This window comes from Vigna unguiculata, chromosome 8 (genome assembly GCF_004118075.2).
Source record: "Vigna unguiculata cultivar IT97K-499-35 chromosome 8, ASM411807v1, whole genome shotgun sequence".
In the NCBI taxonomy this organism is placed as follows: domain Eukaryota; kingdom Viridiplantae; phylum Streptophyta; class Magnoliopsida; order Fabales; family Fabaceae; genus Vigna; species Vigna unguiculata.
Genome location: NC_040286.1, coordinates 35,505,943 through 35,525,257, shown reverse-complemented (window position 1 = coordinate 35,525,257; position 19,315 = coordinate 35,505,943). Strand labels below are relative to the sequence as shown.

The following is a 19,315-nucleotide window of genomic DNA, read 5'->3' as shown; positions in this document are numbered from 1 at the left end:
ATTCTTTGTTTTCTATTCAGCACCAAAATCAGGTAACTAAGAATTGGCTTGATCTTTGTTTTTTTCCTCACTTGTCGAACAAAACTTCTTAAACTGATTTTTCTCCAAGGTTGAGGAGAGAATTAAAAAATATGAGGTTTAAACGGTGGGGTTCCATTTGTTGTATTACATGAAGAGATATTAGGTTACACGCAGGCATCAATTTCTTCCTTCAGAACAAATTCAAATGCTTTGTTTTGCCATGCAAGGGGTGATGGTGGAGAGTCCCATGCTAATGGAGATGATGGAGGAGAGCTCCACTGCATCGAATAGTCCAACCAATCAGAAAAATCAGACATTGGCAATTCTACTGGTTCCGGGTAGCATCGAGGGGATTCAGGAACCTAAAGATAACAGTAAAGTGTAATCAAACAAATGCGTAAATTTATATAAACTTCTAGTGATAGATTACTAACTGCTGTGTGTGTGTGTGTGACAGTGAAGTAGTTCTCAAAGTATCCTTTCAGCTTATCTATGTAACCAAAACAGACCTAAAAGTAAAATGGGTGAAAGAAAGATAGTCATACCTTTATCTGCTCTAGAATAAACATGGAATCTGCAGACATAAAATTCGGTTAGGAAATTTATAAATATAATCTCATGACAATAATAACCATCAATATGATAGACTGGGAGGGGCATCCAAATTTAATTCACCAAAAGTTTGAGTAGGAATCTATTCGGATATATCTTAAGGGAACTCAATTTACAAGAAATATTTTTTGTCAAAAGTTCCTCGTGCCAACCCTATCTTCATTGTATTTCTCATAGTGTATGGGTTGAAAGTTGCAGAACATGGCAAAAAGCCGATAATTTGCTATATCATACAGTGGATAGTAGGCATACAGTGGAAATCACATAATAGTCTAAATATACGTTTAAAAAGTTACGTTGTTACGCAAATAAAATACATAAAAACTGGGGCATAATGTGAACTTGAAAGTTCAATTGGTGGAGGCTCGTCAGAGATGACAAGAGGATGCAAAACACATGCTGCAACTTTAATAACGACAATGGTCACAATAGACGAAGGAACTGCAGATCTGAGAAATTCCACTATGTAGTGCCAAAGGGCTTCTATGGTGGCCATTCAACTATTCTGGTATTCTCTAATACAAGAGAGCTAGAAAATATTTACTTCACTTAAGAACGTACTGATGCCAATATATCGCACATACAATCTCATCCTAAAACTCAAGACAACAGTTTACTTGTAAGTTTAAAGTTAAAACCAAAGACATTGATGTAGTTGATATCAAAATTAGAAGGTAACTGAAAATAAAAAGTAAAAAATTCTGAATTCTAAAAGGACAACATACATTCACCCATTGAATGCTGAAGTAAAATCAAGGTATGAAGGATTACCATCTTTTGGAAGAACTGTCTCCAGATCGAAATTTCTCATTGCAGCTTTTTGAGCCTCAATGCATTTCTTGTGATCATGCAAAAACATTTCCTCCTTTACATTAATATCTTCCTTATGTAAATTATTTTTCTTAATTGAGGTTTCAGGGTGAAATGATGCTTTGTTTGTTATATCATTTAAAGCTTTTCGGCTTGCAATCCCTGAACCACCTTTCTTTCCACCTGTCTTAGAATTCTTCGAGTTGACAATCTCTACCCAAGCAAACAAAGAATAAACAAAACCAATATAGTAAGAGAAGAGTGTAATAAAAGATAAATGTTTCACCAATAATGTTACAGAATGTAAAGACAAATTCTAAACTAGTTGATTCGTTGAAAACTTTTTCATCAGTAATCAAGTAATAATGACAATCAATAGAATCCACTCTACTTGTTGGGAATTGTTGTTACAAGCAACATAAAAGGCTTACTTTTGGAATGAATTCCCAAGTTTTCATCTTTGATCATCAAGTTTCCAGGAGCAACAAATTTAGCCATTACCCTGATTCACCTCTTTTAGAAAGCAAAGACTTTGTTACTGGACACTGCAACACAAACTTAAAAAATAAAGTTCATAAAGTATGAACGCATGAGAGTGAACAATGCAATATCGCACATAAGGAGTAAAGAATTAGCCATAAGAATCTAAAAGGAATGAGTTGTGAAAATCTCTTTTAATTGAATAGGGTAAGAAAGTCTTTTGACTCAAGCAAGCACTGACTAGTTAGATCGATGTCACCAACATCAAATTCGAATAACTTTTTCAAATGAAACCAGGGATAAAATATCAGTAGCAGTAGCAGAGATTTGCATAACGTAGGAAGATTGCCCCAATGGTTACAGATTGACCTATATACAAATTTCAAATTGAAATAAGTGCAGGGGTTCTTTGGTGAAATGAGAACAAAACAAGAATTCGAAAAAAGAGATGTTGAATAAACCATATTTCCTGAGAATGACTTTTAGTCAAATTTCCCACCAAAACATTCCAATGGAGGAGGCAGAAATCTGACTTTTCTGAGTTTAAAAGAAAAAAAAAAGTATTAAAAAATACCATATTACTCTTACTAAATCATTTAATGTGGTGAAAAAAAAAATAACGATTTTAGTATAAATAATACATCACTCCCAAGGAACATAATACCTATACCACTGCTAATACTTTCTTTCCCATAGTCAACACCATAAGGTTTCTAGGTTTACTTGTATGGTTTGAAATTCCATGTATGAATCAAGTACACTAACTCAAGCAACATAAATTCAAATTCAAAATCATTAAAGAACTTGAATACAAAAACATTAAAGAAATTAAAGAAATTAAATTCAAAATATAAAGAAGGAGAGCGGAAGCGATAGCACTAGCCCAAAATCGCAGGAAGAATGGTGAATGAGATCCTGCGGCATCAATTGCGAATAAATTTGAGAAACCAGCGACCAAAAGCAAAAGCGACAATTAGTGAGATCGATAGCAACACCAAAAGCCACAAATTAAAAGCAACGAACGCGATGATGCAATCGAAGTGAAAAACGCAGTAATGAAAAGTGATCAATATTTGCAATTAGGTTTACTAATTATTCAGTTAAATGAAGAAAAATAAATAAAAATATGTAACACAACAGTACCTGAGAGAATGGAGAGGAAGAAGAAGAAAAGCAACCTCACCTATTGTTTTTGAAGTTCTTGTTAGAGCGCGCTACAGTATATATATATATATATATATATTGTGTAACTAGTATTGTGTAGTGGAAAAATTAAATACACTTTTAAAATATTTATTTGTCTAATTTCACGTTATAATGATAAAAAATTATTTACATAGACAAATTACACTTTCACAACTAAATGCTTTATCTTCTACCGAAATATGAATTATGAATTTAATAAAATAAAAAAACCGCCAAATTATTTTCTTCTACAAACATCATAATTTTAGTTAACTCTATGAAGGGCACTAAGGTAGTTTCACATACCAAAAACCCTTCCTGGTTAAGCCAATGTTGAAGAACAAGTTCAGACGGAGAGACAAAGATGTTGAGAAGCTTCTCTTCTGCACTGCGGGGATGTTCTAGAAAGTTCCAAACCCCACTCTCTTGCAAGAAGCTGTACACGAGCGAAGGCGAGGGTGCACGTGCGAGGCTTCCGAAGCTTCTGGTGGTTCAGCCGCGCGTGCGGCCGGAGAAGCTGTTGCAGGCGAAGCTGAACGAAGCTCTGTGCCTGGCAAACTCCCTCGAGGACCAGCGCGATGGCTATTTCCACACCGATTTCTTCGACAAGCCGTTGCCACCTCACGTGCTCGTTCAGAACCGCGTCCCACGCGCCGACTCCTATTTCGGCCACGGAACGGTCGATAACATCAAGTGTCACGTGAATGCTGCTGCGGAGTCTAAGGTTGTCTTGTCTGTTTCGTGTGACTGTTATTCGATCTCAAAATACTGTGAAGTGTGTAACTCGTGTGTTACAGGATGAGGTGGATGCAGTTTTTGTAAATGCGATACTGTCTGGGATTCAGCAACGGAATCTTGAGGTAAGTATGTATTGCTTGGTTTGACGTGATTTTGTAGGCATTTTGTTGCATTGAAATGGTGATTGAGGTTTTCGTATATGGCAGAGAGCTTGGGGGAAACCCGTGCTGGACCGTGTGGGACTTATCATTGAGATTTTCAATGCCCATGCGTTTACCAAGGAAGCGAAACTTCAGGTAGGTTATCTTTGATGTGCTCTTCTTGAGTTGAAAAGGATTGATTGTTTTGTTGCATTGTTACTGTTTGTTGTTTGGCATCTGTGAGTGCAGGCTGAACTCGCTGCTCTGTCCTACAAGAAGACCAGACTTGTTCGTGTTCGCGGCCCTGATGGTCGCTACACGTTTGGTGCTTCTGGAGAAGCTGAAGTTGTTAGCGCTCGAGGGTGAGTTTGTTTCTTTATTTTCTGCTGTAAGGAGTGCTGCCAATGCTCTCTAACACACTCGATTGTTGCTTAACATTTATTAAGAACTACAAAATGATGAGAGATGCTTATCAAATAAGAGATGAGACCTACACAAACTTGTGATTTTCAACGAATTCCAACCAATTTTATGGAGTTTGTTCGAAAGAACGTGTTACAGATATGCTCCTAGGATTTCTCGCTATGCTCTTTGAGAACGATGATATACTTTGAATTGGACCGTTTTTTTTTTTCTTCATGCATAAGTGATTATAGAAATTTGGGGCCTGGCAGAATTTTTACGTATTTCATAAGTGTGATGTTGGCTATGGACAACACTTCCTCAAATTTGGTGAAGTTGTCTGTGGTCCCTTCAGAGGGTTATCCAACAACAATAATCAGGCACAGGCACATATTACTTCAGTTAAACATGACTCATTCTTGCATATTATTATATGATGACTTGACTTTTTAAAACTTAAATTGTTCACGGGAATCTATCTTTTTCTATTTTACATGTTGTTTAGATCTCCAATTTTTTCCACTCATGCCTATTTAATTTTTTATATGCCTTGCTGTTACGAAGTATGAACAAGGTTGAAACTGAATTTAGTTTTTCTTTCCACTAATTTATGAACATATACTTGTATGCACTTGTTCACTGAATTTGTGTATCCTTTGGCCTAGTCTATTGTATTATTGTAGTAGTAAATTGATAGTTAGAGTAACATTTTCTAAATTCAATTCTTGTCAATTTCAGGAGAGGTAGTGGGGGACAAGGTTTTATGAGTGGTGCTGGAGAAACTGAACTTCAGCTTCAGCGACGAAGGTATGACTGTCATATTAATTTTTTTGCATACTATATTCTTAAGGATGTATTTCTTGTTTTCCCAGTAAATCTCATGGTTTCCTGGTGTTATTTGCATGGTTATTTTTCAATTTCTCATTGCATTACGCCATTGCAAATTGTTGCTGTATTTTCTTGATCCAAATATTTCAAAGGGGTGAATTATGTGACTTTAACCTTGCATTGAATTAAAGTTCAATTCTGCTGACCACACTCGCGCTGAGTGTCATTAGATATATAAATCACGAGTATGGAATATGATCTGTTTGTTGATGTGAAATCTAACAGTTTATATGATGATTTTATGTTGTTCATAATTGAATCACTAAAGTGTAAAATACCTTTAGAATCCTGGAGAGGAGAAATTATTTATTATCTCAAATTGAAGAGGTTCGCCGCACCCGAGCTTTGCAGCGAGCTGGTCGCAGGAGGCGTGGAGGTTCATCTGGACAAGGCTTAGCCACTGTTGCTGTTGTTGGGTATACAAATGCTGTAAGTGGTCTCGATATTTGTATTAGGTACTTATTTTAACTAGAATCATAATTTCTATACCTTTCTACATGTTTTTATCAGGGAAAATCTACATTAGTAAGTAAGTTATCAGACAGTGATCTGTATAGCGACTGTAGGTAAAATCACCTTCATACCCTTGTGCACTTAAATCGTCTAATTCTAATATAATTTTTAGCGCTATTATTTTCACTTTAAATACTTAACAGCATTACATGAATTGCAGATTGTTTGCCACAGTTGATCCAAGAGTAAGAAGTGCAGTTCTTCCTTCAGGGTAATTTGACCTGCAATTTACCATTTCTTTCTAATCTTGGCTGCAGTACCCTCCATTTTTACATTGGCCGGTCGTGTTGAATACACATGCTTCACTATCCTAAATTCTTAATTTCTTCTTTCAGAAAAAAAGTGCTTTTCAGTGACACAGTGGGATTCATATCTGACTTGCCTGTACAGGTAATTTTGAAACATGAGCAAATTGTCGTATCAGCGAAACTGTTCCCTGATTATTTTTATCAATAATATTCTTCGACATTCTTCTGTGACAATATTCTAATTTAACCTTTTCTCTCTTTTAATTTTGTAGTTGGTGGAAGCATTTCATGCAACTCTAGAAGAAGTGGTGGAAGCAGACCTGCTTGTGGTATGATTTTTCAATTCCTTTTAGTTTCTTGAGATGAAAACAGAAGTGGTATTTTAGAGTGTTTTGCATCTCGCCTGATTTTATTTCTGATACCAGTCTCAAAATTTCACAAATTTCTTCTTTTATCCCTTAATTAAAATTGGAGAAAAATAAAAGGCAAACATTAAAAATGAACGGTAATAAAAAGCTGGTGATTGCATCGAAGATTTTCATATTATGAGTTTTTATTCTACAAATATCCTTATGGTCGATTTATGCTTGTAGTGCAGATTGTATTTTTGCCTTCATACTTCTGGCTGTTCTTTATTTTTCATGGACTGTTACTTTCTGTACAGTATGAATGAGTGTGCATTTTATAGTCATTTTTTGTCTTTATAGCAACTATTGCTCTGAAAATTACAAAAGTCAACTGTTTAGAATTTAGTATTTTATTTAGTAATTGACAGGTCAACTGTTAAATTTATTGTTCCTTGAAGCATGTTGTAGATTCGAGTGCTCCCAATCTAGATGAGCATCGAACAACAGTGTTACAAGTTCTTCGACAAATAGGAGTGTCAGAAGAGAAGCTTCAGAATATGATTGAAGTTTGGAACAAGGTGATACAAGTATATAACTCATTTACAAAATTGCAAGAAACAACTGTTGACTGTATATCTCTGAAAATGTTCAGATTGATATGGAAGAAGAATGCATGGACGTTGATGAATATCTTGATGGTGAAGATGAAGACAACTTCAAGGTAGAAGAAGATGATGTAAAATCTGAGTTATTAGCAGAAAATGAAGGCATGAAGGAGGTTGGTTTTGAGACCATGGAAGAAAAAGACTATTCTGATGGTTGGTTATATGATGATTTAGTCGATGAAGGTGACCGACAAAATGAGTCGATTGAAAAGCACAGTGATCTGGACAAAGATAACTCAATTGGACCATCTGGTCCACATGTGAAAACATCTGCTATCACAGGAGTTGGGTTGCAAGAATTGCTCGAATTGATAGATCAGAAACTTAGTGTTCTGAATAATAAGGGTGCACAGGTGGTTGAAAGAAGCATCTATGAACGAAAATGGAGGCCCCCCCAAAATCAGGAGTCTGGCATAGCAGTTGAACAGTAGATAGGACAGTCTTTCCTTGCTTCCTTGCCATGTCCAAGTTTCATCATCAAAAAGTAGTGAATTGTGATCAAGGGACACAGTATTGCCTCTACAATCCAGATGAAGTACTTCGAAGCTGCTCATGTTAATGTGGACTTCTTCTGCCGCTATCTGCCATTAATGAGCTTTCCATGGATGATAATTTAATACTTCAAAATTAAATAAAGTTGATGTAATGAGTTACATATGTTATACACTTCCTGCCAAAAAAGAAAATAGGTGCATAATTGAAGTAATAATAGCAGAATAGTGGTGTACACAAATAACTACATAGTTTCATTCATTTGTTTTAAAAGTAGATTTTATTTGAAAGGATTGTTGCACTACAATTTTGTGTACACAACAGAATCACGGATGTAAACGTCATTGCTTATCACCGTTTGGTTAGCTCGATGTCATTATTGTCTCTGCTGAAAATTCAATTATACGTATATTTGAAGCAATAATATCAGAATGATGGAACAAGAAAAAAGAAAGTGAGATATCAATAAAGTTTATTTTTTCATGAAATTAGTATATATGCTGTAAATTGTGGTGTAAAAGAGGAATTGACACTACAAAAGAACCAAAAATATAATTAAAACTCAATTATAGGATTATTTTAAGCAAAAATAACAATGATGGAATAAGGAGAAAAAAAAATGTCAAAAATGAAAATATAAAACAATTTTCCATTGCCGGGAATCGAACCCGGGTCTCCTGGGTGAAAGCCAGATATCCTAACCGCTGGACGACAATGGAATTTTGTTATAATTTTGACTATTAATTTACTTGATAGTTAAACATACAGATATTCAGGATCAAGTTATTTGACGATAAAAATCATCAATACGCTGATGCGTTCATTAAATTAATTGACATTAAAATAACCGATAATCTTAGAATTATATACAAATGAGCTAACAGCCCAACTACATACTGAGTATAATGTTAAACCGAATCTCTCCTAATTTAATGTCACAAAATTTAATACTCTAGTAGGGCTAGTAGTATATGAACACAAGTTATCAGCAGCATATCAAGACAAATTTCAACATTTAATGAAATTATCAAGCAGTATATGAACACAAAAGTAAATGAAAATATAAGAAACAGCATTTAACGTTCAACGATTTCAACAAAACAATTGAAAATACAACATGTAACAAAACAACTGAAAATACATCATGTACAGTGTATACGAAATAAAATTCATAATAGATAGATGCATGTACAGTATTAATTTCATCAATGGGTACAAAACAACGAAACAAACATAGAATATCAACACTCAAAACATCACTTCAGAAAGCACAAAATACTAATTTTAAACTATGTAAATAACCAGTAAACTATTAAAAGCAGTTAACTTCACTGGTAGCATAAGCAGACTAGTAACATATAACATATCAAAAAATTAAAAAATATTTTAACTGCACTAGATTTATAATAAACCAGCACCATGTAAGAAAACTTTAAACTTAAATGGAAGGGGCCGCGCGAACGCAGGCCCCCACTGCCACAAATTATGACGTAGGCTCTGCCACTTGAGCAGACCTTAGGCAAGCACCCTTCCTAAGTGCAATGGAAGTCACATGCCTAGGCCATAGACCTTCTTGATCATCCATTGACCCCGTCCAGGTAAGTATGTTGCTACTTCCCATATGCCTTTCTTTTATAACCCATCACTTCCACTACTTCAATACAATCTATCGATGTGGGACTATTTCTTCTCACGATAACACCCTTAACTATCGTATTACCAGCCAAAACCAAACAGCATTTTAGCAATCATATCAGAATAGCTGAAGTTTTCATTTCATTCTTCTACATCCGATGCATCAAAAAGTTTTCATTTAGCATTAATAACATGAAGAATACGAACTCAATTCAAGATTACTATTGAAGCCCGAAGAGAGACTGAGAGAAACAAGTTGGAGGAATTAAAACAGTAATCATCAGTGCATACTTATTGTGTAGTTCATTATGTTGGTAAGTAGTTATTTCCTTCTCCTCTTTCGAACTTTTATGCTGTGTAATACAAAGTGCATTGGTACAAAACTTTAGGCTGTGTAAACTATTTGGTGATATGGGCAGTGAGATCAACTCAGAAAGTGCTTCTGCTGCACACAAGAAAAGGAAGCAAGGAGGGAGAATTTGACCCTGACATGATCCTGTATGTGGAGTAAACTCTTTACACAGTTGACAGTTCTGAAATATAGAAAAAGAGACCATAATTAAACATCTTATTATTAAACGAATCCATATAGAAAAAGAGACCCTTATTTTATTTTTTTTCTCTGTAATGGAAACATCTGCAATAAGACTGTTATGAACGAAAGCACTTAGTGTCTCTTTCACCTTAGAAAGAGGGGACTTCTTTAGCCTATTTGCTGTATACACACTGTGGCTTGGTTTAAGATCATATTGCACAACATAATTATCTTCCTTTGATTTCTGACATGTTTTCCTATGGAAAAGTTTGGTGTTATTATCTGTTGTACTTGGCCAACCCATTACCCTGTGCCTAGAATATTTCTTCTGTCTCACTATTCTGAGCCTCATTTATACAATAAGAATGTAGATTGAAAATGAAGAACAACAAATCGTTTGTTTACATCAATGAATAACAAGCTTACACATTGACCAAGATATTTCGTATCAATGATTACTTACCAAATATTTTACAGAAAATTTACTATTATATACACTGAGTGATGGAGAGAGGAATCAAGTTACTGGACATATTTCATAAACAATTCTTCTGAAGTGAAATAAATTCTTATTAAATAGATCAATTCCCCGAACTTCTATATACTAAAAAATTAAAGAACGCTCCATTGCGCTTCTTTAGTGTGACATGTCATGTGAAATTAAAAATATAGACAAATTTGTACTGTTGATTACATGTCTGCAAAAGCCTGGACTATTTAAATTCTTATATTCATCGAGAGAAATTGACAATTAAATTTATAAATACAGAATTTGGCTTCTGATGGGAGCTGATAATACACACACATGATTAAAAATTGATGAATAAAAAAGAGGTGCAAGTGTGTCCGACTTGGAATAACTGCAAGAGGAGGATAAAAAAAGTAGGGAAATGGCATGGCCATGTAAATATATTTAGGTAATTAGTGGCGTTGTTCCCATGGCTTAAGGAATTTATATCCCTGTAGAAGAAAAATTTGCAAATGCATTCGCTTATGAAATTTACACTGCAGCTCCTTTCAAGCAGAGCCTGCAACCTACTAAGAATTTACATTTCTCACCCTCAACCCCCACACAAGGTACATATAGGGAAAAAATGGAAAAAGTGAAATCAAAGAGGAAAAGATGAAGAAGAAGAAAACGAAGAGGAATTACAAATCACAATCAATCCCTATTCTCTCTCCTACTATGCCAAACCCCAGCTTCCCTCGTCGTTTTATATTAGAAGATGGAAGCCAAATGAAATTGATCAGTGTGGTCTTGCTCTAATCCCAACCAAAATCATGAAAAACATCTCATTTACAGGTTTTCGTGTCAATGAGCCAGCTCCTCACCCCCAACTCCCACAGAAGACTTGTCAATCATCAGCACATCGTACTGTTCATATACTCTTGCACGATTCTCAGCCCACCATTGCTCTGCTTGCTTCTCACTGAACCTCTTCCGACTACATTCACCAATGTAAAGGATAAAAATCAGCTTTTAAAATTGCTAATCATGAAATGATGTACAGTTATCTGAGTAAATCAGAGAAAATATGTAATTGATCAAAACATGAAACACAGGAATATGTAACTAAATTACCATTAGAATGGAAGTGTCACTGACATATGAATAATGCTCGTCAAGGCTTTTTCTTTTATAAATTACCATGTATATTATATCCTACTTTTTCTTTTATAAAAGTATATCATATTTAATATTAACAAATTTCGCACTTGATGTTATGTAAAACGTAAAATGGCGGAAAAACAATGTCTACAAAACACTGCATACCTGAAGCGAACTCTCTTAAGCTCTATTTTACCTCCTGGAAGGGAGGTGAGCGTAATATAAACACCAGGTTCATCTTGCTCGACCCATTCACTTTCACTACGGGATTCACAGTCTTTTGTTCTGCTCCCATTTCTATTTGTTGAATCAGACTGGCTCTGTTTATTGTGACCTGCACTTCGGTTGCTAGCAGTGCCTGATCCATTTGAAAGAATCTGGTTGTTTGATGCAGTTAAATCTGCCTCTGGACTTAATGCTTGAATATTTAATCGGTCAATGGAAGCATAGTTAACATCATTGGAACAAGGATTAGAACCAAAAGAAGAAGCAAGAGACGGTGATTTCACATTCCTAGCAGGTCCTACAGGTAGCCTCTCAGCCATGTCCTTCAACTGCTCAGGACAACAAACAAATAAATATTGGATCAATTAGCCTTGCTATGATACATCCAGTGCAAAACTAGAACAGAGCTATACAAGCTTAAAGATTTTAAAAAATTCGCTATGTCTGGGCATAAAATTGATTAAGGATTGACTGTAACTCTGTAAATGTCACATGTCATGGCTTTACAATTTTATTTTAGGGTCAGTTATAGTTAATTCAGACAATCTCGAATATATTGCTTTGGCTAATAAAAAAAATCCTGGACATAACCGCTGATTTGTTTCATAAAGAAAAATAAAAGGCTTCCACCCATTAAACGTAAAGATTCTTTTTTCGCTATCTTCATGAGTAAGTTTTTCACGGTAACAGTCTAATTTATAATTCAAGAGTTAAAGTTTCAACCTGAGCAGTGAGTGACTTTATTACTTCCTTTGCTGCTTTGCATTTGGCAGTTTCTTCCCCAGCAATTGCTATTGCATCTTTTAGCTGTTTAGTTGTTCTTTCCAGTTCAACTTCTTGGAGTTGGGCCTTCCGAGTCAGGTTTTCCACCTACAAAGGAAAAAAATCATTAGGCACAAACAGAACCAAGTGATTTAAACATTGGAAGTTTAGAAAAGTAAAGGGGAGAAAGGAATGTAGAAAGAATCAGTTGAAGACAACCAAAGTATGTTAAGAGAGATCAGGTATCCTCTATATCAAACAGTCAACCACTTATGAAAGAATAATACTAGATAGGTGATAAGAAACTCTATAATTGATTCATTGAATCCTCCAAAACACAAAATGGGAAAGAAAAGAAAAATATCTACTGACTGTTAACCTTTCTGTTAGATAGAAGTATCACAAACCCTGACTACTTTCAGCTGTGAATTGCTACATGTTCTGCATTGGAATAATACATTAAAACTTACATGGAAATGCTTCATATCTAGCACACACGGAAATCTTATGATCTCCTAGATTTCAAATTGCAATTCATTTCTAGATTATTATAATTAAATACAGCAAGTAACTCACTGATTTGCAATGAATATGCATCTTTCTACATGCGTCCAGGCATAATACTATAATATCACAATAGCATATAACTTCATTCTTGTCTTCATTATCACACATGTTTAGCTCATTTCATCAGACAAATTCACAAAAATTAGCATCAAAACAAATGACCAGTTGTAATACAGATACAGAGCCATTTAAATCCATTTTATCACAATTCTATTAAATTTAAGTGAATATTGACAGTGAGTGCATAAAGCAAGGTACCTGTGATCTTAATTTAATAACCTCCTGACTGAGGCTATCATTAGTCCTCTTAGCATCATCCACAACTATCTTTGGTGATGTAAGACCTCCTAGGGTTGGGGTCGGTGTGGTTGAGCGAGGTGGACTAGGTCGTCTAGATATCGGGGATGTTGCTCGGGAAACAATTCTAGATCCAGGAACAGAAGCAGAGAAAAATTTCTTTGATGATCCAAAAACAGGATTAAAAGATTTAGAAATATTCAATGCTCCCCATTGTGAACCCCCATTTGGAACAGGTGAGACACGGCTGCTGTTGAATTCCAATTTCTTGTTTTTCTTTGAAGATCTGCTTTCCACTTGTTTGAAGGATTCAATTGAAGAAAACCTTGCAAGTTGATTTCGAGATCTAGAATCTAATTTATCATCCTTATCGATTAACTCCAGCGACCCATGATTGACACTTCCTCTTCTGCTCACAGAAGAATGAGACGAAGAATCAGTTTCTACTGTTTTCCTAAGTTTATTAAAACAATTATCACACACACGATACGGTTTGTTGGGGTTTGGTGCCATCGAAGCCTTAAGAGACTTCTTACTGCTACATGAATGGCAAAAAACAAGTCCACAATTATAACAATTGTGGCGTTTTCTTTTGAAATTAAATGGCATACGACAGCCCGAACACATAGACTGGTCAACACCAGAAACCCACTTATGCAGACATATAGCTGCAGTGAAATTAGTTCCACAAGCAATACTTTTGACATCTTTGTCCTTCAGAGCTTCAACTAATGTCGGGGAATTTCTATCATCTGTATCCCCATGGCCTAAACGGCCATTTGCACCCTTTCCCCAGGTGTAAACTTCAGTCCTTGAAGTTAAAACTGCAACGTGATACGCACCACAAGCTATCTCCTCCACAAAACTTTTTGACAATTTCCCTTCAACACGTATTGGTAGCTTCCCATCAGCCTGAGGATTGCCTAATTGGCCATAGACAGGACTGCCCATTGTATAGACATGGCCAGAGGTGGTAAGTGCAACAGTAAGACTATGTCCACAAGCGACCTGACAAAAATTGTGTTCAATGAGGGCAACACAGGTAGGAACAAGTTTTTCTTCCTTACTACCATGCCCAAGTCGCCCTTTGTCTCCATCACCCCAAGTAAACAGCTTCCCTGAAGAGCAGTTGCTAGAACTTGAATTTCCAACCATGACTTCCACGACTGCAGCTGTATGCCAAACACCACACGCAGCCCGCACAGTACGAAGACCCTTGAGGGATTCTACTTCCCTTGGTAATGAAACACTTTTTCGGTCTCCATGACCCAAAGCACCAAATGTTCCATCACCAAAAGTAAATAATTGACCAGCAGATGTCACAACAGCAGTGTGCCATGGTCCACAAGAAATATATGAAACATGTATGCCTTCCAAGGGGCCATTTACTCTCTTTGGTACCCAGTGGCTCACTTGATTTCCATGTCCCAGAAGGCCATAATTGTATGCACCATTACCCCACGTATAAAGATCACCAGAAAGCGTCACAGCACATGTGTGATATTCCCCACAAGCTACAAGTTCAATATTTGTATTACTTAGAGCATCTATAAGCTTTGGATGGAGAACATCAGAGTCAACACCATGCCCAAGTCTGCCACCTGATTCCTCTCCCCAAGAGAAAATTTCACCTTGTTTGGTCACTAGGGCCGCATGTCGTCCACCGCAAGCAATATTCTGCACATCAAGAACTACTGCAGATTCCAAGGCTTTCGGAAATAGAGAATCCATTTTCACACCCAAACAACTCCCAACTCGTTGATTCCCACCACCCAGAACACCATCACCTGTGCCTTCCCCCCAAATAAAAACATCCCCTAGAGCATCACCATCATCATGACCAGAACCTTGGCTAGAGGTGCTAACGGCACTTGATAGACTAACTCTAAAAGCATCCATACCCATTGTCTTCATGTGACCATGCATGCTGTCTGATCCTCCAGACGACACAGAATGTACTGAAGCACTGGCAGAATCTGGAGGATAGAAAGCCTTTTGAGGGACAGCATACAAAACCACATCCAATGCTTTATCCAAACCATTCTTAGGGGGACTCTCATATGGGCTATGAAGGCGTAGGTGATCCCCACTATCCTGAATAGAACAAACAAATATTCTCTTAATAAACATTTTCAACTGCCATTGAGAGGGTGAAAAAATAGGAGAGAGACGATATGTTAATACCTTTTTCAGGCTTTCATTACTGCCAAAGGGAGAATTTAACGGAGAACTTCTTCTTGTGTAGGTTCGAGGACTATTAGCCTCAGACGGAATACCTTCACTTCTTGACTCTGTTCTCCACTTCCGGTGATGGCTACGGGAAATCAATGCTTTCAAACCACTGAACCAGACTTCAGCTTCATCTTTATCCTTGCATATCTAGTAGAAAATGATCAAACCATCAGACTGCTAAAAAAACTTATTGATACTGTTCACAAAATCAATAACATCTGTACAAGTAAAACAACAGGACTACTGCAGAAAAAAAATCCAAAGGGAGAAGAATGAAGAAATTCGTACCAAGTCCAGTGACCTATCATTGTAGATAAGAGAGAATGACTGGTATTCTTTCTCAGGTCGTGGATATCTTTGAAAGATAGGCTGAAAAGAGTAGGGCCATCTTTTATCAATCATAACAGAGAACCTTATCACTTGAAAAGAATTCACGGTAGATGCTGAAAGTTAAAAAGGCATGAGTAATGTCTTTGGATTTAAATGCCAACTTATTAGAATAGGACACTGAAACAGCAAACATCATGTTCCTTAAAGCAAAACACAATCTAATAGTTACCACAAACAAGTATATTGTAAACTATTCATGACACTAAAGAAACAAAACCTTTTACTGTAGATGGATAATGAAATAGATCATATTTAGAAATCTTGGTGGTCACACTCACATCACAAGTGCATATAGATATAGGTGACATAAACTGTATTAGTCATACAAACATCAAATTGAACAGAACTATCTTATAACTGGCTATCTCAACATGGTAAGGCACTGTTGGCTAAATCTAAAGAAGCAAAACGATGTAATGATTTTCATTTCAACTTAAAAACTTACTGTGCGTTGTCCAGATATAATTCTAGAGACATGACTCAGTTTGAGGTGTTTCTCTTCTTTCCCTGAGAACCATATCAAAACAGATTCATCCTGAAAAAAAAAATAGAGGAATCAAATTTTAACTTTTGGTTACTGGAAAACATCTAAAAAAATAACATAAGTAAACCACAAACAAGATTATGGGAATAACAAAGTCGTACATACTTTCAAACCATGAAATGGCATGAAAGTGATTCCGTAAATGGCACAAGAGTTTGATATGGCATGGTGGTCAATAAGGTACCATGGATGCTTACGTTCAAACTCTAGACATGTGGATTAGAGTGCTTGCTTTAACAAGATTTGGCATGTTTTTGAAGGTCACCCTCCAATTTTTTGAAGTCAAATATTGGCACAATGATGTCATAAGCAAATAAAATTAATTTCGTGTGGAACAGAAGTTGTATCCCACTATACACTAATAAATGCATGTTAAGCTCAATGCCATAATCGTTGTGACTTTATCAAAACTTCGTAACATTACTGCAAACCCGCTGAGAAACCTAATCTTAAGCTAAACTAATTAATGTGAGCAGTTGATTGATCTTTCTTTAATATTTGTAATTTTTCTAGTAGTCCATGAAGTATTCGGATCTCTTAATTTTCACTGTCTAGTCTGTTTCAAGGTCCCCTACAATCACTTCGAATAAATATTTTCACCACTATTTAACAATAAATAAATACAAAATAAAAGGTAGAAGACCAAGGATTTTATATATGCCAAATACAATTCTTTGAAGAAAAGAATTGTTGACACACTTTAACAAGGATTCGTTTTAATTTACAAAATAAGAGTACAAACTCACATTGGAAAGACGAAAGGGACAAAACTTGGGTTTTCCCCTTCTTCCATACTTGAGCAAGCAAGCCCCTTTCTTTAAAGCAGTAATGGCCTGCCAATCAGATCAATAAAGGATTTCAGCCAGCGTTATAGAATATCTGAAGATACAAGAAGACTTATAACATAGAGAAATCACTAAGCATAGCACATGGAAATCATTACTGAAAAGCACCAAGAGCAGCCAGCTAAAGTCCAAAACTCAACATAAAGAGCAACGACTGACTGAATGCTATCGCAAAATTTACTACAACGAGGCCGTATAAAAGAGCACATCCAACTCTTTTGTCATTTAGTCAATATAATAGTCAAACATCATATTTTAGAGCCATATAAAACAGCATTTACCTTGTCTTCCTATGGCAGAACATGGTAACAAACACCCAAATAATCCATAAAAGTTAACAATGATCAATTGGAAAGCCCCATAAATAGTAATATTAGTGAAACAAATTCAAGAAATAACTAATCTAATAATCACATAGTCAAATATATAATTATTTAGCCCGCAAAAATAAGTAATCAAATCTTTGAACACGACACACTCGTTACTCTCAAATTTGAATTAAAAGAAGCAAACTCAAAGTAACAGATCAAAACCACCAAGATTTTTCACTACCAATTATAAACTAGCTTGACCTGATGATACAGTCCTAGCTGGCAGTCAACCAAGCGAACCATAGACATTCATCAACATTAGCCGTAATTCTAAGTTCCTAGCGAAATGAAGCTAATTATCTATTCCCTCCCTCACCCTAAAGTTCCAATGCCACCACAAACAGAAAATAAGAACATTGCCACCACTGTACAACGCACGCACAGCACAGATTAACAAAATCTAAAAGCAAACAGTACTCCAAAATAAAATTCAAAGCACAACGTTACAGAGAAAAGTTTCCAAGGAAATGGACAAAAAAAAAACATATTATATACCTGCTCAATGTCTCTTTCCACAGGGCCGGTTCTGCTAAGATCCGAAGCCATTCTGCCAGTCCGCGAAATCACGCAAAAACAAAACCAAAAAACGCAAAAGAAAAAAAAAACACAAACAGCACTAATTAGAAACTTTCACTTTCTCCTCAAATCCAAACACTAATCTTTTACATTCACCAGTTCTCGTACCCGAACCCTTCCATTCATCAATTCACACACTAAAACCCTCGCTCCAACAGCTCCGAGCCTCCTCCAGGACGCGAATCCACCATAATTACAGCTCCATCTCGCACTCACTCAATTGAAGCTTTGCTCCGCAGCTGCGTGCGGCGCAGGACCCACTCTAGCGTTCTCTGACGCGGCGATTGCACCGGGGCAAGGCACTAGGTTGCACCGGAAGACGCCGATCGAGGAACTACGGCGACTCTCGGCGGATTCCGGTGACGGTGAGGTCGGCGAGCTCGCGGCAAGGAAGTGCGCGTAAACGGAATGGGAGAATCTAGGGAAGTATGATCTGCAAAATCAGTTGCAGATGAGAGAGAGAGAAGTGAGAGGGAGCTAGAGAGAGAACCTGAGGTTTTAGAGAGAGAAAGCGAAGGAGAATTATAAAAAGCATAGAAAAAGAAACACAGTGTACGTCTATGGCTGAGGAATGAGTGAGTGTGTGTGTGTGTGAGAGAGAGAGAGAGAGAGCTCAAAACTGAAGCAAGCTACATTCATTTTTTTAAAAATTGAAAAAACTAAAAAAGTTAAAGGGATTAAAAATCACCCTAAATTTAGCCATAATTTACGACTTTGCCATTACGCTACGCTTTTTCTTTTCGGGAAATGCTTTAAAAATTAATAATAATTTGTTTGGTTCATTTCCATGTCAAGAATATAAACTAAAATAGAAACCGAAAATAATTTTGAATCATTAATTAATATTTTAAGAAATATATATATGGTCCTGGTTGAGTCAATATTGTGTGCATGAGTACTTAAAAAGATAATTTTAAATAATTAAATAAATAAAAAGGTAGCTTAGAAAAGGTGATTTTAATACAATACATGTGAATATAATTGCAGTGCCGAAAATGCCGGAATGACTTTGTCCTGTTTGGGTGGAATATGATTAATCTTGTAATAATAATATTATTCTTTTATTATGTATTTGGATAACATAACACTCACTGTAATACTGTATTTTTATTTAGTGTCTGTGTTTATATTTAATGATTAACATGAGATCACAATAATTTTTTTTATTTATCATAAAAGAATTTAT

General features: G+C 36.0%; 3 protein-coding genes and 2 non-coding genes across 9 annotated transcripts; 1 reads left to right on the top strand and 4 right to left on the bottom strand.

Moving 5' to 3' along the window:
- Positions 1-33: 33 nt before the first annotated feature.
- On the bottom strand, positions 34-3,129 carry LOC114193791 (protein PATRONUS 2-like). Of its 4 annotated transcripts, none has more exons than XM_028083727.1 (5): positions 3,067-3,129; positions 1,875-1,988; positions 1,405-1,656; positions 567-595; positions 34-383 (listed from the first exon to the last, which is right to left on the bottom strand). In XM_028083727.1, the coding sequence occupies exons 2-5, from the start codon at positions 1,939-1,941 to the stop codon at positions 186-188; spliced, it is 546 nt and encodes a 181-aa protein (XP_027939528.1). In that variant the 5' UTR covers positions 1,942-1,988; positions 3,067-3,129; the 3' UTR covers positions 34-185. The 4 variants fall into 4 exon arrangements, with proteins under 4 accessions (XP_027939528.1, XP_027939532.1, XP_027939531.1 ...); XM_028083731.1 differs by having other exon boundaries at positions 3,107-3,127; XM_028083730.1 differs by having other exon boundaries at positions 1,875-2,000; positions 3,067-3,123.
- Positions 3,130-3,388: 259 nt separating this feature from the next.
- Positions 3,389-7,917, top strand: LOC114195249 (GTP-binding protein At3g49725, chloroplastic). The gene is made up of 12 exons (XM_028085651.1): positions 3,389-3,832; positions 3,906-3,968; positions 4,053-4,142; positions 4,236-4,348; positions 5,127-5,195; positions 5,561-5,705; positions 5,787-5,842; positions 5,950-6,000; positions 6,125-6,179; positions 6,310-6,366; positions 6,843-6,962; positions 7,037-7,917. Exons 1-12 carry the CDS (start codon positions 3,473-3,475, stop codon positions 7,478-7,480), a joined length of 1,623 nt encoding a protein of 540 aa, XP_027941452.1. The 5' UTR covers positions 3,389-3,472; the 3' UTR covers positions 7,481-7,917.
- Positions 7,918-8,188: 271 nt separating this feature from the next.
- Positions 8,189-8,260, bottom strand: TRNAE-UUC. Its single transcript has one exon. It is a non-coding gene; the product is annotated as a tRNA-Glu (tRNA).
- A 726-nt stretch (positions 8,261-8,986) lies between these two features.
- Positions 8,987-9,147, bottom strand: LOC114195712. The gene has a single exon (XR_003606545.1). It is a non-coding gene; the product is annotated as a U1 spliceosomal RNA (small nuclear RNA).
- A 1,447-nt stretch (positions 9,148-10,594) lies between these two features.
- Positions 10,595-18,763, bottom strand: LOC114193506 (PH, RCC1 and FYVE domains-containing protein 1-like). Of its 2 annotated transcripts, XM_028083333.1 has the most exons (11): positions 18,686-18,763; positions 18,238-18,562; positions 18,049-18,100; positions 17,084-17,170; positions 16,239-16,328; positions 15,692-15,772; positions 15,356-15,550; positions 13,133-15,265; positions 12,269-12,415; positions 11,486-11,874; positions 10,595-11,156 (listed from the first exon to the last, which is right to left on the bottom strand). In XM_028083333.1, the coding sequence occupies exons 2-11, from the start codon at positions 18,249-18,251 to the stop codon at positions 11,024-11,026; spliced, it is 3,321 nt and encodes a 1,106-aa protein (XP_027939134.1). In that variant the 5' UTR covers positions 18,252-18,562; positions 18,686-18,763; the 3' UTR covers positions 10,595-11,023. The 2 variants fall into 2 exon arrangements, with proteins under 2 accessions (XP_027939134.1, XP_027939135.1); XM_028083334.1 differs by lacking the exons at positions 18,238-18,562; positions 18,686-18,763 and having other exon boundaries at positions 15,692-15,846.
- Positions 18,764-19,315: the final 552 nt, after the last annotated feature.

Coding starts and splice junctions, on each gene's coding strand:
- LOC114193506 (XM_028083333.1), bottom strand. Junction 15,266..15,355: donor GTAATGAAAGCCTGAAAAAG/GTATTAACATAT, acceptor TGTTCTATTCAG/GATAGTGGGGATCACCTACG. Junction 11,157..11,485: donor CTTAAGAGAGTTCGCTTCAG/GTATGCAGTGTT, acceptor TGGTGAATGTAG/TCGGAAGAGGTTCAGTGAGA.
- LOC114195249 (XM_028085651.1), top strand. CDS start 3,473: ATGTTGAGAAGCTTCTCTTCTGCACTGCGGGGATGTTCTAGAAAGTTC. Junction 4,143..4,235: donor CCAAGGAAGCGAAACTTCAG/GTAGGTTATCTT, acceptor CTGTGAGTGCAG/GCTGAACTCGCTGCTCTGTC. Junction 6,367..6,842: donor TGGAAGCAGACCTGCTTGTG/GTATGATTTTTC, acceptor TGTTCCTTGAAG/CATGTTGTAGATTCGAGTGC.
- LOC114193791 (XM_028083727.1), bottom strand. CDS start 1,941: ATGGCTAAATTTGTTGCTCCTGGAAACTTGATGATCAAAGATGAAAAC. Junction 596..1,404: donor GACAGTTCTTCCAAAAGATG/GTAATCCTTCAT, acceptor TTATGTCTGCAG/ATTCCATGTTTATTCTAGAG. Junction 384..566: donor TTATTCTAGAGCAGATAAAG/GTATGACTATCT, acceptor TGTTATCTTTAG/GTTCCTGAATCCCCTCGATG.